General features: G+C 48.2%; 2 protein-coding genes, 1 long non-coding RNA gene and 1 other non-coding gene across 12 annotated transcripts in view; 2 read left to right on the top strand and 2 right to left on the bottom strand.

The window, feature by feature from the left end:
- Positions 1-11,929, top strand: part of RAB26 (RAB26, member RAS oncogene family) — a 154,232-nt gene extending 142,303 nt beyond the window's left edge. For all 3 annotated transcript variants that reach the window (XM_072120028.1, XM_072120027.1, XM_072120029.1), the window contains exons 7-10: positions 7,748-7,813; positions 9,119-9,175; positions 9,486-9,562; positions 10,939-11,929. In XM_072120028.1, coding sequence (XP_071976129.1) covers positions 7,748-7,813; positions 9,119-9,175; positions 9,486-9,562; positions 10,939-11,041 — 303 coding nt within the window. In that variant the 3' untranslated portion in view covers positions 11,042-11,929. The remainder of the gene's footprint in view (positions 1-7,747; positions 7,814-9,118; positions 9,176-9,485; positions 9,563-10,938) is intronic.
- LOC140074823 (uncharacterized) lies at positions 11,920-14,824 on the bottom strand. Its single transcript, XR_011849288.1, has 6 exons — positions 14,289-14,824; positions 13,972-14,029; positions 13,789-13,861; positions 13,280-13,318; positions 12,611-12,651; positions 11,920-12,057 (listed from the first exon to the last, which is right to left on the bottom strand). It is a non-coding gene; the product is annotated as an uncharacterized lncRNA (long non-coding RNA).
- On the bottom strand, positions 13,147-13,224 carry LOC140076343 (small nucleolar RNA SNORD60). The gene has a single exon (XR_011849565.1). It is a non-coding gene; the product is annotated as a small nucleolar RNA SNORD60 (small nucleolar RNA).
- Positions 14,649-17,575, top strand: part of TRAF7 (TNF receptor associated factor 7) — a 35,718-nt gene continuing 32,791 nt past the window's right edge. For 2 of the 7 annotated variants that reach the window (XM_072120020.1, XM_072120025.1), the window contains exon 1: positions 14,651-14,813. The gene's annotated coding sequence lies outside the window, so the exon portion shown is untranslated. Of the gene's footprint in view, positions 14,867-17,575 lie in introns of all 7 variants that reach the window. The other 5 variants (XM_072120019.1, XM_072120015.1, XM_072120013.1 and 2 more) reach the window with 5 other exon arrangements.

Consider the following 17,575-nt stretch of genomic DNA (forward strand, 5'->3'; position numbering starts at 1 on the left):
TCAGCTAAGAACAGGAAACTGAGGCTACAATTTGCACAAGCTCATCGAAATTGGACAGTAGAAGATTGGAAAAACGTTGCCTGGTCTAATGAGTCTCGATTTCATTCGGATGGTAGGGTCAGAATTTGGCGTCAACAACATGAAAGCATGGATCCATCCTGCCTTGTATCAGCGGGTCAGGCTGGCGGTGGTGGTGTCATGGTTTGGGGAATATTTTCTTGGCACTCTTTGGGCCCCTTGGTACAACGCCACAGCCTACCTGAGTATTGTTGCTGACCATGTCCATCCCTTTATGAGCACAATGTACCCTGTAACATCTGATGGCTACTTTCAGCAGGATAATGCGCCATGTCATAAAGCTGGAATCATCTCAGACTGGTTTCTTGAACATGACAATGAGGTCACTGGACACAAATGGCCTCCACAGTCACCAGATCTCAATCCAATAGAGCATCTTTGGGATGTGGTGGAACGGGAGATTCGCATCATGGATGTGCAGCCGACAAATCTGCGGCAACTGTGTGATGCCATCATGTCAATATGGACCAAAATCTCTGAGGAGCTTCCAGCACCTTGTTGAATCTATGCCACGAAGAATTGAGGCAGTTCTGAAGGCAAAAGGGGGTCCAACCCGTTACTAGCATGGTGTACCTAATAAAGTGGCCGGTGAGTGTAGTATTTCTTTATATACATCAGTACATCTCTGACTACACAGTGCAGAAGATAGGCAGTTCATTGCAGGCAGTCGGGGGTTAATCCACTTTTTGTATCATGATCTGTGGAGAAAAAGTGACATTTACATTTGGTGAAGATCAATAGAGCGCACCGGCTGGGTGTAATTAATCATTCATATGGGGCCGGTGACGGGCGCCTCTTCTGTATATGCCGAAGGATCCTGTATCAATGAGCCAGAAGCATGTATAGTGAAATGTCACCACAGTGTGAGGCCTAACCACACATAATTAGATGATCTCACCCCCCAATGTCATGTCTCCCCAACCCTACACATGGCCTTCACACAAGGTAATCTCTATGGAGGAGTCAGGGGAGCGGGTCCAAGAGGAAAGCAAAGCATTTGACTGAAGGAGAGTGCACTCAGTGTTAAAGAACAGAATCAAATGATTTAAAGGAAAAAAAAATGAGACTAAAAGACTATAATTATAATCATCCTTTAAAAGCCGCCACTCCGCTGATTCCGGCGCAGTTGGAATTTTTTCTCTAGCCCCCACCATTCCCGAAAAAATCAGTGTTGTTATTTTTGGCACCCATTATGCTAATTAGGGACTCAACTGTCAAGTGGATGGTTCTGAGTTTGGAGCACCGCCCACTTGACAGTAGAGAAAATATCAGCGCTTATTACTCAGGAACGGTGGCAGCTAGAGAAAAAATTCCAACGGCATTGGAATCAGTGATGCGACCCCTGATTGGAGGAAGGTAGAAGGGGTGGAAAGTTCCCTTTAAATAAGCGTCATCTGCTCAGAATATTTTGTTGTTGATAAAAGCACCATCATGTTACGTCAGCTGTTTGATGATGGATAATTCAGAGGGTTTTGTGTGATATTCTCAGTCTGGCGGTTACGTTGCACGTGCTACATTTATACTGAATCACAGGAATATTGTGGGAAAATGGTAGGGAGCGCATGACACCCGTACCTACCCCCTCCCCATGAAGTCTCTGTGATAGACCCAGGTATAGTGCTCTCATTTCCCGGGGCTATGAACACATCATTTTAATGAAGCAGTCTCTCTCGTGGGGTGATCTCATCTGCGGATTGCTCTACGTTGGTGCGTTCTGTCTGCATGTCATTCCTTTAGGCGAGTAACGAGGATTGTTAATTAAGGTTTCAAAATCTCCAGTTCTTCGGACGTAGATCAGATTTGGACTTTTTGCAATGTATCAGAATCAGGGATCAAAGGATTTTTGTGCTCTAATAATTTGACTTGATTTGCACATTGTAACAAACCCCCAGCTGTGTTAGGTTTGAGGTCAATTTTGATCTTTTGAATATAAAGCCATTGTGCTCCCTCGTACTCATGCACACTGGACAAATTGGAGTACATCATTATTCATTGCCCTCCAACCAACCGCCTTGGAGTTGCCTCCAAATTGAACGACCATTTGCAAGACTTCTGGTGCCCAGTACTGTGTTACACTTGGGACCCACCGGAGGATCCTCTGATTCTCCGGTGGGCCAGTCTGACACTGGAGATTTTGACACCAAGCATTGCAGTACATAATTCTTTGACAACTCAGATTTCAAGGGGTTGTCCAGGGCTCGCTTTCTAGCCTAAACAGCGCCACATCTGTTCATAGGTTGTGTCTGGTATTGCATCCTATGAATGAAGCATTAATACCTGCGGAGAACGGAGGGATCTCCACTATAGCCTCCCATTGCAGCAGTCATGTGCGGAGCACTAAACTCTGCCATATATTTTACACGGCTCTATAACGCTTTGATTTTGGAGAAGTAATTACAGTTATGGCAGCGGGGTTCCTTTTATTAGGCCTCTGTAGCGTAATATATGACTAGTATACGGCGCAAACATAGATTGTTACAGCTGCGCTATATATATAAGCCGTCACACTCGGGTAAATCAGGGAAAATGAGAAGCATCTATAACCCCGGCCTAAAATCAATCCTTAAATCTCCGGTTATGACTGCGAGACGTATCATGAAGACGCATCGCACAAAGCAGTGAAACGCCAAAACTGCTGTGAGGAGGGGGCAGGCTCTATAGTAGGGGTGCTCAGGGTCCACTTACCCCGTATTGTTAAAGGGGTAGTCTAGATATTGACTCATAGGTTATAAATATTAAATCAATATCCATCAGTAGTCAGCACAGTGCATAGAGCTCCCTCCACTATGTAGTGGTCTTGCCAGGTTACTGCAGGTTACTTACCATACTCCTCAATGAGAGCAGAGCTGCAGTACCATGAATCGCCACAATGCATGTGTTGGACCACCACCAATTTCAATAGCTAAAGGAATGAATTCCTCTTTGAATAATAAGACTATAGGTGCCATCAGTCACCACTAGGGGGAGCTTATTGTATACTGTGTATACATATGACTCAGCAATTACTCAGTTTGCAGTGAGCTGCCTCTAGTGGCAGCTGAGGGTAACTGTATCGCTATTATTAGGAGCTCTGCCTTTTATGCTGATCGCATATCCAACATGTGGAACATTTGTGGAAAGTTCTGATACTGAGGGATTTCTATGCAGTTACTATTTAGCCGTATTTGAGTCCAGTGACAGCTCCTGCAGAACTTTATGAGCGGAACCTGTCACTGACCTTCTGACAACAAACCAATGTGACAGCCGGATAATGGTGACCTGCGGCCGAGCCTGTCCCTTACCTCCTTCTCATCTCCATCCTTACATTACTACTAGAATTACAGGAGTACGTCCATATACCACAGCTAGAGTGTTAGCTCCACTGCCAAGAATTGCAGATGTCTGCAATGCCACAAGACAGAACTCTAAACTGGCACCAGTATATAATGCTACAGTGCGGAGCTCTAAGCTGGTACCAGTATATAATGCTACAGTGCAGAGCTCTAAGCTGGTACCAGTATACAGTGCTACAGTGTGGAGCTCTAAGCTGGTACCAGTATACAGTGCTACAGTGTGGAGCTCTAAGCTGGTACCAGTATATAATGCTACAGTGTGGAGCTCTAAGCTGGTACCAGTATATAATGCTACAGTGCAGAGCTCTAAACTGGTACCAGTATACAGTGCTACAGTGTGGAGCTCTAAGCTGGTACCAGTATACAATGCTACAGTGCAGAGCTCTAAGCTGGTACCAGTATACAGTGCTACAGTGCAGAGCTCTAAGCTGGTACCAGTATACAGTGCTACAGTGCAGAGCTGTAAACTGGTACCAGTATACAGTGCTACAGTGTGGAGCTCTAAGCTGGTACCAGTATACAGTGCTACAGTGCAGAGATCTAAACTGGTACCAGTATACAATGCTACAGTGCAGAGCTCTAAACTGGTACCAGTATACAGTGCTACAGTGTGGAGCTCTAAGCTGGTACCAGTATACAGTGCTACAGTGTGGAGCTCTAAGCTGGTACCAGTATATAATGCTACAGTGCAGAGATCTAAACTGGTACCAGTATACAATGCTACAGTGCAGAGCTCTAAGCTGGTACCAGTATACAGTGCTACAGTGTGGAGCTCTAAGCTGGTACCAGTATACAGTGCTACAGTGTGGAGCTCTAAGCTGGTACCAGTATACAGTGCTACAGTGTGGAGCTCTAAGCTGGTACCAGTATATAATGCTACAGTGCAGAGCTCTAAACTGGTACCAGTATACAGTGCTACAGTGTGGAGCTCTAAGCTGGTACCAGTATACAATGCTACAGTGCAGAGCTCTAAGCTGGTACCAGTATACAGTGCTACAGTGCAGAGCTCTAAGCTGGTACCAGTATACAGTGCTACAGTGCAGAGCTGTAAACTGGTACCAGTATACAGTGCTACAGTGCAGAGCTCTAAACTGGTACCAGTATACAGTGCTACAGTTCAGAGCTCTAAACTGGTATCAGTATACAATGCTACAATGTGGAGCTCTAAACTGGTACCAGTATACAGTGCTACAGTTCAGAGCTCTAAACTGGTATCAGTATACAATGCTACAGTTCAGAGCTCTAAACTGGTACCAGTATACAATGCTACAGTGCAGAGCTCTAAACTGGTACCAGTATACAATGCTACAGTGCAGAGCTCTAAACTGGTACCAGTATACAGTGCTACAGTGCAGAGCTCTAATCTGGTACCAGTATACAGTGCTACAGTGCAGAGCTCTAAGCTGGTACCAGTATACAGTGCCACAGTGCAAAGCTCTAAGCTGGTACCAGTATACAGTGCTATAGTGCAGAACTCTAAACTGGTACCAGTATACAGTGCTACAGTGCAGAGCTCTAAACTGGTACCAGTATACAATGCTACAGTGCAGAGCTCTAAGCTGGTACCAGTATACAGTGCTATAGTGCAGAGCTCTAAACTTGTACCAGTATATAATGCTACAGTGCAGAGCTCTAAACTGGTAACAGTATACAGTGCTATAGTACAAAGCTCTAAGATGGTACCAGTATACAGTGCTACAATGTGGAGCTCTCAAGTAATACCAGTATAAAATGCTACAGTGCAGAGCTCTAAACTGGTACATGTACACAGTGCTACGGTGCAGATCTGTAAACTGGTACCAGTATACATAGCTACAGTGCAGAGCTCTAAACTGGTACCAGTATACAGTGCTACAGTGCAGAGCTCTAAACTGGTACCAGTATACAGTGCTACAGTGCAGAGCTCTAAACTGGTACCAGTATACAGTGCTACAGTGCAGAGCTCTAAACTGGTACCAGTATACAGTGCTACAGTGCAGAGCTCTAAACTGGTACCAGTATACATAGCTACAGTGCAGAGCTCTAAGCTGGTACCAGTATACAGTGCTACAGTGCAGAGCTCTAAATTGGTACCAGTATACAATGCTACAGTGCAGAGCTCTAAGCTGGTACCAGTATACAGTGCCACAGTGCAAAGCTCTAAGCTGGCACCATTATACAGTGCTACAGTACAGAGCTCTAAACTGGTACCAGTATACAGTGCTACAGTGCAGAGCTCTAATCTGGTACCAGTATACAGTGCTATAGTGCAGAGCTCTAAACTGGTACCAGTATACAGTGCTACAGTGCAGAGCTCTAAACTGGTACCAGTATACAATGCTACAGTGCAGAGCTCTAAACTGGTACCAGTATACAGTGCTACAGTGCAGAGCTCTAAACTGGTACCAGTATACAGTGCTACAGTGCAGAGCTCTAAATTGGTACCAGTATACAATGCTACAGTGCAGAGCTCTAAACTGGTACCAGTATACAGTGCTACAGTGCAGAGCTCTAAACTGGTACCAGTATACAGTGCTACAGTGCAGAGCTCTAAACTGGTACCAGTATACAGTGCCACAGTGCAAAGCTCTAAGCTGGTACCAGTATACAGTGCTACAGTGCAGAGCTCTAAGCTGGTACCAGTATACAGTGCTACAGTGCAGAGCTCTAAGCTGGTACCAGTATACAGTGCCACAGTGCAAAGCTCTAAGCTGGTACCAGTATACAGTGCTATAGTGCAGAGCTCTAAACTGGTACCAGTATACAGTGCTACAGTGCAGAGCTCTAATCTGGTACCAGTATACAGTGCTATAGTGCAGAGCTCTAAGCTGGTACCAGTATATAATGCTACAGTGCGGAGCTCTAAGCTGGTACCAGTATACAGTGCTACAGTGCAGAGCTCTAAGCTGGTACCAGTATACAGTGCTACAGTGCAGAGCTCTAATCTGGTACCAGTATACAGTGCTACAGTGCAGAGCTCTAATCTGGTACCACTATACAACGCGGTCCCATCAGGTATTGGATACTAACCTCTCGGATCGCTCGGCTTTTGGTTTCTTAGTGATTTTTTGCAGTATTTCTTTTGACTAACGTTTATTCGGGTCCTTAAAGACGCCCTGACTACATGAGGAGCGCGAGATCCAGTGACAGCGCTCGGCACTACACCTGACAATCAATCATCCTAAAGTGCAGGAACTGGAAGGACAACCCTGTCACAACAACCTTCCAGAAGACACCACCTGCAACTTCCAACCGAGTCACTACTGCCCCCTAATGGAGTATTGTGCACATAGCATCCAGGATTGTTACATTGCTGAAGAGCACACAACCCAAACATTGCCCATACAAACCTTGTGATCACAGGGTCTTCCACTACTGAGACCCTCCACAATTACCTGTGATCAGTGACAAACCCCAGTAGTAGGTGCTTAGTTTCCCTGCAGTGCCCCCACAGGAGGAATAAAGCATTGCACTGCTGGGTCCTCCGGAGCACAATATCTCATTTTAACCTCGTTTTTATGTAAATCCATTCTGCGCTTTGCCTGATATATGCAAATACCTTGGATTTAACACTTCTGTTCATGAAAACAGCGACAATTGTTTTGCTAATATCCCATCAGCCCTGGATCCTGTACGTAGGTTTTCTTCTCACACTAAGCAGGTATTGCACTGAAAGAGTGTGATAGAATATATCAGCACCTAGGATAACGTATGTGTGACACAGCCCTACCGTACAGGACATTTCCTTTAACTAACGCAATCTCTTAAAGGGGACCTCCTACCTCTCCTGACACGTCTTAGTGTTACCTATACTCTCCATGAGAATAACCAGAACATCATTTATTCTATATCATTCCTCTGTTATTCCTCAGACAAATAAGTAAATCGGCAAGTAGGTGTTACCAGTCCTTGCACAGTTTGCCTGTCCAATCAGTGCTGGACAGGGACACGCCCCTAGAAGGTAACACCCATGTTCTTTATAGGAGAAATTTACAGGAGGAATTATAGAGGACTTTTACAAAGGTTTATATTTTCTACAAATTAAATTATCAGGCGTGTACTATCTGCGGAGATGTGAACTTCATTTTGTTTAATACATAGTGATTAGGGCTTCAGGCTTCTGATACAGAGCTCCAAACCCCCTGCAGAGACATAAAGGGGAAATGTGAACGTTCTAGCTGCCTTCAGCCACCACTAGGGGGAGCTCTCTGCATATTCAGTGGACAGAAAAAGGGGAAATGCAGGTAAAACCTCTGCTGAACTGACCATAATTGAGGCGGAGATCCTCCTTAAAGGTGAACAATTGTTTGTGTAATGGAAGTAAATGATTGTGAATTTGTCATCTCTTGTATTTCCAGGCCTGGCTGACAGAGATACATGAATATGCGCAAAAAGACGTGGTCATCATGCTGCTCGGGAATAAGGTGAGAATAAAATGTTCCTCTCTCAATCCCGGTTCCCCTACCTAGCCCCTACCGCTACCTACTGGGCGGGTGTCCTCACACTGCTGTGCTCTGTTTGTAGAGTTGCACCATAGTCTCTTTCCTCAGCTCTGATGTAGTATCCACCCGAGAGCCTTCTACAGCTTCTACCAGGGCTGTGGAGCAGCTCAATGCAGAAAGTTAAGGGAACAGCAGTGTGAGGATACACCCCACCATATAATCCTAGATTACAAATTCATATATCACAGTCCTGCTGCTACTAACAAGATACACAAAGGTACATATACATATCTGTCCAGGGAAATTACCTAATACCTGCTGCAGAGAGCAAAGTGCACAGCAGTGTGAGGACACACCCCCAAATAATCCTGGAATAGTAAGTTCTAGTAAGAATATACATAAAGGTCTGATTACACATCTCTCCATGGACATTGTCTAATACTGGCTGCAGAGAGCAAAGAGCGCAGCAGTGTGAGGACACCCCCCTCCCCCACATAATGCTCAAATACCAATGCATATTTCATCATCCTGCTGCTACTAATGATATACACAGCGGTATGATTACATGTCTCTCCAGGGATAAGACCTAACACTGGCTGCAGTCCGTGTGGTCCCACCTGCTGACAGGTTCCCATAAAAAAAATCCCCTTGCTGATAAATCTCAACCTTAAAGTCAGTCTGTTCACGCAACCTTCTCAAATGTATGAAACACTCAGAATCCGGTGCATCTTCAGGTCTAAGCACAAAAATCAAAGACTTTTTAGGATGAAATGTTACTAGTTGGAAAAATGAGTTAATAAAAACTCCATATAAATCCTAAAATTATTTGATAAACATTTCTATTCATATCTATTTACAGTATGTATTCCACATCCATACAGACCCGTGTGTCTCCTTGGTAACAGACTACAAATACACTGTGTAGTCTGATCCCATGGACGCGCATAGGTCTGCATGGGTGCTGTGTACCTATCCAAACAGTTTGCTCTCGTGTATCCTAATGGATGTCGCCCAGTACAGAGGAGCAGGTCGCCTTTAATTGTCCCCCTCCCCGCGATGTCCTTCCTATAAGTCACGCCCGGCTGTCGCTGTAAAACACTTTAGCTCCTGTTAAATATTCATCATTTATTTGAAAGCTTGTAATGCATAAAACATGTGTTCACACTCCTGGCAGAAGCCCGGGCGTCATACAGATGTGTAAACAGGTATTCTGCCCCACAAATCAGTGCATGGAGGTGGGTGGGGTACATGACACCCCGTGGTGACCCCAATATACTCCTCTCACAGGTGGACTCCACTCATGAACGTGTGGTCAAGATCGAAGATGGCGAGCGGCTGGCAAAGGTAAGACCTGGGCACACAATGCCACCACCCCTAGTACCACAGCCGCCCGATATGACGACTCCAGGACATACAGAACGTCCTTTGTCTTATATTCAATTGATCAATTCTCAGCTCTCCGGGGGTTATTGAGCATTTCATGTAGTTTTTATATCTAGTACAACACTGCCCCCTTGTGGTAACATTTAGAACTAGCACATACTTCTCCATGTAGTTCACTAAACCTGGTTCACAAAAAACTTCGCCATTGGGGCGCTATATAATATATATAGATATATAATAACCTGTACATAAGTTATCTGGTACCTTGCAGGAATACGGGGTGCCATTTATGGAGACCAGCGCCAAGAGCGGATTGAATGTGGAATTGGCGTTTACGGCAATCGCAAAGTAAGTCCAAAACTGGAGAAATAGACATGATGATGCAATAAAAGCCAAAGATGATCTCACTCTTCACATTAGATTTCTTCTCCGGTCGAGACTTGTGTGACCCCGGTAATTAAGTGGCAGCTCACAGATTTGACCTGGTGCATGTATGACATGTGGTCTCTACGGGCCTTCCTTATCTTACAGTCCAGTATTTTGGTGATTTTAGGTTACACCATAACTATTGACCAGCGGTTAATCTGAGTTACAGGAGTTCAACCTCAGGGGGCATGGGGTGAACCAATATAGGGATAGGTGTACTACTGTATAATAGCAGTTTTCAAAGATATGGTTTGTTAGTTGGGGAACCTGTCCCCACATTTGCACATATACAGCTAGTGACAGGTTCCCATAGACCCCTATTAACTGACACCCTTCTTTTAGTAAAAAAAAAAAATCTTTATAATTTTACCGGTATCCAGGGATATCTATAGTGAGTCCTTGGGGTGAATCCAGCAGCTCCTCCCCATGCAGCAGTAATATCATGTGACCAACTAACATTAGCAAACAGTGCACCATGCGTACATCTGACCATATCAAATCACAGCAGCCTCCATGGGCTTGTACTCCTCTCCATGCAGGCTGCTGTGATTTCATGTGATCAGATATATGCATGGTGTACAGTTTGCCAATGTTAGGAGGCTAAAGGACCCGAGATGTCACTACATGACATTACTGCTGCATGCTGAGAAAGCATGGGGAGGAGCTGTGATGCCACAACCCCTTGATGCTATATATATATATATATACACACACACACATAGAAGTAGTAAAATCCAAGTCAGCACAATCTTATAGACTCCTAATAAGGAGGGGTGCAGCGCCCTCAAAGGTAAAGTAAAAAGCGGGCAGCACCTTTATCAAGGTGTCACACACTGAAACGTCGCCACTTGTTCAATAAAGTTCACCTTTTATTTTGAAATTTGAACCATGGAGTGCTGCCCGCTTTTTACTTATACACATACATATATATATATCTCTAGATACCACATATTATAAAGTTGATTTACGTGGATATGAGGGAAAACCATTTTTAGCTTAAAGAAGTTAGTTAATAGGGCTCTATGAGAACGGCACTAACTGTATTTGTGAAAAAAAATGTGATGACAGGTTCCCTTCAAGGCCCCTCTGTAGACCTAACACCCTTTATGTAAGGGGATAAGTGGAATAGGCAAGTTTGAGTTTCCTGATGCCCAAGCGACACTCTTCTCTCTGAATTCATATGACACGCTCTCCACTACACAGACCATGGAGATGTATGGGGACAGGATGAATCTGTTCTCCAGGGTCTTTGGACCCCCCGCAGCCCGATAATAAGAATTGCTTTCTTCTATTCTCAGGGAGCTGAAGCACAGGTCCATGAAACTTCCCAATGAGCCCAAGTTTAAACTCCATGACTACGTCAAGAAGGAAGTCAAGGGATCGGGCTGCTGTAAATCCTGATTTCTCCACCAACTGGGGTTTTAGCCCCCCCTACTGGTTATCTGTACAAAGACTGAAAAGGACATTCAGCGTCTCCACAAGGGGGCGACAAGGAGCTCTGCAGCACAGCCCCTGCCACTAGGGGGCGAGCATTCTGTCTGTGCATGTCTGTGTTTTCTGTGAGGGTAGCAAAACTGATGTGTTATACAAAAGGACATCTAAATCTCAAGGCCTGAGCCCTGCTGAGGACCACCATCTACACCCCACTAAAGGGGAGCTCACAAATGTCTAACATCCCACCTTTGAGCATGCATCAGTGTATCTAGGACAGATTACATGGCTGTGTCTGCAAGGAGCTTTTATGAATGTAAAATAATGGGTCTACTGACATGATCAGGGATCGGTAGCTCAGGCTCACCAGGGACCCTCTGGTACCAAGCACACGTCACACACAGAAGGTTTAGTTGTCCTTTTGATCTGTACATTTGCAGCTTTCATGTTCCAGGATAAAGCCGAGCTTCTAGCATTTTCTATTTTGTGGTATCAGAGTTGGGTGTGAGTCCGCCATGCTTCAGTGATGTACCCGTGACCTGTATGGTTACAGCCACCATGTCTGATCACCATCTGCATGAGCCATTACTGATCCATCACCCACACACAGAAAAGGGCTGCATTATAGACATGGCTCAAGGCTACGAGGCATCAAGTCAGTATTAACATTGATTCCCTCTGATCACAATGGAGGCAGCTCCCCTCACTACACAGGCTGTATATTACTAGGACTGGAGGACTCCTAGGCCCCCGTGTCCTCATAAGGACACACCTTCCCCTGTGGTGCCCCCCTATATCAATGTTCACTGTATGATTTTGTAAGATTTAAGAAAATTAAAGAGTCCAGCTTAAAATGAAGAGTTTTATTCTGATATTTCTGAACAAGTCACAACCTTGTGGCTTGTAGGATTAGGCTTTAATCAATGGCTGCTGATGTTCAGTCTGGGTTGGATCGGTAGTGCAGCCAAGTTTAGGGACATCCAGGACTGCAAGAGAAGATCAGACATCAAAAATTGTCACTGACCAGGACCCTTCCCTCCAGAAGCATCTGGTGTTGGGCGAAGGTCCACCACCCAATTTATACACCCACTAGGTAAGCAAAAGCAGATTTCAATATACCCCCTTAACAGAACATAGAACTTGAGGGTCTTAACATGTACTTGTGCAAATCATTGGGGTCTGATAAATAGTGTTCCTTATAAGCTCCCCTCTACAAAATGGGGGCCGCATGCTACTACTGGGGACCACCCCCCACAAGTATTCTATGGCCAGAGTAAAAGTTTCATCTAATCAACCGATTATCATCTCAAGACCAGGTGTATTCACCATTTCAGTGCAATGGGAGTCTGTACACATTAACAAATAGTCTCCATATGGGCTGGAATGACAAGTCACTGATGTCAGCGTTCAGTACATAGGAGCCTCAGAACTAGGACATCCGCACAGAAGTGCTCAGAAGAGGTGTCAGAAAGTTTATACATTTGTCATCACTGGCTCAGACACTAAGGCTCAAGGGGCTGCAGGGGATTCCTCCATTACCTTCATCAGGTCAGCTCCAGACATCCAGCAATCACCAACATCTGCAAGAGAAGACCACATATCAGCAAGTGTCTCATCACCCTTCTCAGTTAGAGGGTTACACCACCATTAACTAAAATTACAAAGTTAAAACCCCCATTAAGGGCCAAGCACCTTAAACCATAAGTAGGGTATGCAGTATAGCACTGCCATCACCACAGGTCAACTAATCCCACTGGCAGCTGCAACTGATTGGTTTGCAAGTAGATTGCTTGGCTTTTACAATCACATGTGTTATTAGCAATAGGGAGCAATACCGATAACAGCCACTATGGATGGTAGAAAGCACTATGGATGGTGGAAAGCAAGACCAGCATTGCCCTTTGCTTGCAGTATGAATTGCCAGAATAATCTGCTTCATAGCCCCAGCAATCAAGGATCTTAGAACTGATTTTCAGCATAGTGGGAAGTACTTTCCCTCCCAACTACCAATGGTAAAAATCTTTACTGCTATTGGAGGGGATTGGGAATAATGTGATTTGTAGTTCACCTAGCGGGAGCCTCAGATTTGGTATATCCGCACCAAAGTGCTCAGAAGAGGTGTCAGAAAGTTATTTAAAGGCTCATCACTGGCTCCAGAGTCACAAGGACAAAAGGGTTGAGAGACTCGGAAGAACTTTCCTCCATTACCTCATTGTGTTGCTTTGCGACTTCCACAGCCATCACCACCTGCAAGACAAGATCAGACATCAGCTACATCATCACCTGCCCAGGACACTGGGGGTCATATATTACAGGTCCCTCCCTATAGCCCCATCTTGGGGTGTGATGGACAACATTTAATCTACACAGCAGATTCCAGACTACCCCAGGAAGAGGAGCATGGAATTCATCTATAGCTCCTCCAGACTGCCAGTAGTTAGAAGTCACCACCAAGTCAGTGCTTTGAGGTTATCCTGAGCCTTGAAGTGTACTAGTAAGGTGCCTCAGAACTAGGACATCCGCACAGAAGTGCTCAGAAGAGGTGTCAGAAAGTTATAAAGTTTTGTCATCACTGGCTCAGACACTAAGAATCAAGACTCAGAACATTCCTCAATCCCCTTTATGTCACAGCCAATACCCCAGGACACACTGACAGCAAACCAGTTATAGATCAGCCTCATGTACAGCAATCGTCACCTAACCCTAGGGGTCCTCACCAGTCAGGAGCAGGTCATGGTGAGCTGGACTTCTGTAGTCTACACTTTCATACTCCTAGGCAGGGTATTCATTCTGAGAAGAGACAAGGGCACGATTAATGGATTCCTCCAGATGCCTGGATAAAGGTCAGAGGGTGGACAAGGGGAGGCCACAGCTAAAGGGTCATGAGAAGAGGCAGATACCTGCTCAGGGGGGTCCGGGGAGCACACAGCATCTCCTCCAATCAGGTATTTTGCCCATCTGCAAAAACAACTTTGTTAGAAAGAAGGATTGTTGAAGTTGGGAGTGACCCATCAAGTCAGACAGAAGGTACAAGCAGCAGCAACAATGTCAGATGGTGCAGGCTCATGGCCGTCACCCTCACACACCCCAGTACATTATACAGCAGCATATACCAGGTAGAAGCCACTGATGGGGTCACCTACCCCCACAGGCTTCCAGCCGGGTTATCTAGGGCTTATAGGGCGGGGCCCACAATATAACCGACCTCAAAACTTACCTGAACCTCGAAGAGGAGCAGAGGATGCATGTAGAGGCAGGGCGCCAAGGCCCCAGTGCAGGGTCCTGCAGGTTTCCCCCATGCTCATAGCACCATCAGCCGCCAGCACGAAGAGGCCTCTACCCACCATGTGGCTACGTTATATACAGCCTCAGCTCCGCACGCTTATTGGTCCAAATGAGCACGTGGCTACAGTCCACCAATTATAAGCGTCTATTTGCCTCTAAGACGCTTATTGGGGGAAAAAAATACAGCTCAGAGAGGGTTAATAACAAAAAAAAACCCCGCCCCATGACGTTCCAGTCAAATGATGACAGCCCGAGGATTCTATTGGTTAGTGCCCAGTAGGCGCAATGTATGTCGGGATTTGTAGTTTATGGGTTTTGGTCGCTGCCGACCGCTAAGTCTGCTCGGACTACAACTCCCAGGATGCTGGAGGAGGAATGGGAATTCCCGGAATGTGTCTGTGTGTGAGGGGGAGGCGCTGTGCTGCCCGTGGGAGCCTGAAAACATGTCTGCGCATTGGTGAGTGATGATGGAGGAGACGGTGAGGGGCGCCAGGTAATGAGGGCCACCAGGTAATGAGGGCCACCGGCTCTGTGTGACGTGCAGCGGGCGGAGCGCGGGGTGTCATGGCTGCCTGTGTATTGTATACCAGAGGAGACACCGGGGAAGAGTGACAGGAGGAGGAGGGGATACGTTACAGGTAGGAAGGGACTGGAGGAGGCTGAGGGAGTGACAGGAGGACTGGAGGCTTATGGGGCTGGGGGTGACAGGAGGACTAGAGGCTTCGGGGGCTGGGGGTGACAGGAGGACTGGAGGCTTAGGGGGCTGGGGGTGACAGGAGGACTAGTGGCTTAGGGGGCTGGGGGTGACAGGAGGACTAGTGGCTGAGGGGGCTGAGGGAGTGACAGGAGGACTGGAGGCTTATGGGGCTGGGGGTGACAGGAGGACTAGAGGCTTCGGGGGCTGGGGATGACAGGAGGACTGGAGGCTTAGGGGGCTGGGGATGACAGGAGGACTGGAGGCTTAGGGGGCTGAGGGTGACAGGAGGACTGGAGGCTTAGGGGGCTGGGGGTGACAGGAGGACTGGAGGCTTAGGGAGCTGGGGGTGACAGGAGGACTGGAGGCTTAGGGGGCTGGGGGTGACAGGAGGACTAGTGGCTTAGGGGGCTGGGGGTGACAGGAGGACTGGAGGCTTAGGGGGCTGGGGGTGACAGGAGGACTGGAGGCTTAGGGGGCTGGGGGTGACAGGAGGACTGGAGGCTTAGGGGGCTGGGGATGACAGGAGGACTGGAGGCTTAGGGGGCTGGGGATGACAGGAGGACTAGTGACTTAGGGGACTGGGGGTGACAGGTGGACTGGAGGCTTAGGGGGCTGGGGGTGACAGGAGGACTGGGGGCTGGGGGTGACAGGAGGACTGGAGGCTTAGGGGGCTGGGGATGACAGGAGGACTAGTGGCTTAGGGGGCTGGGGGTGACAGGAGGACTAGTGGCTTAGGGGGCTGGGGGTGGCAGGAGGACTAGTGGCTTAGGGGGCTGGGGGTGACAGGAGGACTGGAGGCTTAGGGGTTGGGGTGACAGGAGTACTGGAGGCTTAGGGTGCTGGGGGTGACAGGAGGACTGGGGGCTGGGGATGACAGGAGTACTGGAGGCTTAGGGTGCTGGGGATGACAGGAGGACTGGAGGATTAGGGGGCTGGGGATGACAGGAGGACTAGTGGCTTAGGGGGCTGGAGGTGACAGGAGGACTGGAGGCTTAGGGGGCTGGGGATGACAGGAGGACTAGAGGCTTAGGGGTCGGGGTGACAGGTGGACTGGAGGCTTAGGGGGCTGGGGGTGACAGGAGGACTAGAGGCTTAGGGGGATGGGGGTGAAAGGAGGACTGGAGGCTTAGGGGGCTGGGGATGACATGAGGTCTAGTGGCTTAGGGGGCTGGAGGTGACAGGAGGACTAGAGGCTTAGGGGGCTGGGGGTGACAGGAGGACTGGAGGCTTAGGGGGCTGGGGATGACAGGAGGACTAGTGGCTTAGGGGGCTGGGGGTGACAGGAGGACTAGTGGCTTAGGGGGCTGGGGGTGACAGGAGGACTGGAGGCTTAGGGGGCTGGGGGTGACAGGAGGACTGGAGGCTTAGGGGACTGGGGATGACAGGAGGACTAGTGGCTTAGGGGACTGGGGGTGACAGGTGGACTGGAGGCTTAGGGGTCGGGGGTGACAGGAGGACTAGAGGCTTAGGGGGCTGGGGGTGACAGGAGGACTGGAGGCTTAGGGGTCAGGTGACAGGAGGAATAGAAGCTTAGGTGACAGGAGGACTAGAGGCTTAGGGGGATGGGGGTGACAGGAGGACTAGAGGCTTAGGGGGTTGGGGGTGACAGGAGGACTAGAGGCTTAGGGGGCTAGGGGTGACTGGAGGACTAGAGGCTTAGGGGGCTGGGGATGACAGGAGGACTAGTGGCTTAGGGGGCTGGGAGTGACAGGAGGACTAGAGGTCGGGGATGACAGGAGGACTAGTGGCTTAGGGAGCTGGGGGTGACAGGAGGACTGGAGGCTTAGGGGTCGGGGTGACAGGAGGAATAGAGGCTTGGGGGGATGGGGGTGACAGGAGGACTAGAGGTCGGGGATGACAGGAGGACTAGTGGCTTAGGGGGCTGGGGATGACAGGAGGACTAGAGGCTTAGGGGGCTGGGGGTGACAGGAGGACTGGAGGCTTAGGGGTCAGGTGACAGGAGGAATAGAAGCTTAGGTGACAGGAGGACTAGAGGCTTAGGGGGATGGGGGTGACAGGAGGACTGGAGGCTTAGGGGGCTGGGGATGACAGGAGGACTAGTGGCTTAGGGGGCTGGAGTGACAGGAGGACTAGAGGCTTAGGGGGTTGGGGGTGACAGGAGGACTAGAGGCTTAGGGGGCTGGGGGTGACTGGAGGACTAGAGGCTTAGGGGACTGGGGGTGACTGGAGGACTAGAGGCTTAGGCGGCTGGGGGTGACTGGAGGACTAGAGGTCGGGGATGACAGGAGGACTAGTGGCTTAGGGGGCTGGGGATGACAGGAGGACTAGTGGCTTAGGGGGCTGGGAGTGACAGGAGGACTAGAGGTCGGGGATGACAGGAGGACTAGTGGCGTAGGGAGCTGGGGGTGACAGGAGGACTGGAGGTTTAGGGGTCGGGGTGACAGGTGGAATAGAGGCTTAGGGGGATGGGGGTGACAGGAGGACTGGAGGCTTAGGGGGCTGGGGGTGACAGGAGGACTAGAGGCTTAGGGGGTTGGGGGTGACAGGAGGACTAGAGGCTT

This window comes from Engystomops pustulosus, chromosome 8 (genome assembly GCF_040894005.1).
Source record: "Engystomops pustulosus chromosome 8, aEngPut4.maternal, whole genome shotgun sequence".
NCBI lineage: Eukaryota > Metazoa > Chordata > Amphibia > Anura > Leptodactylidae > Engystomops > Engystomops pustulosus.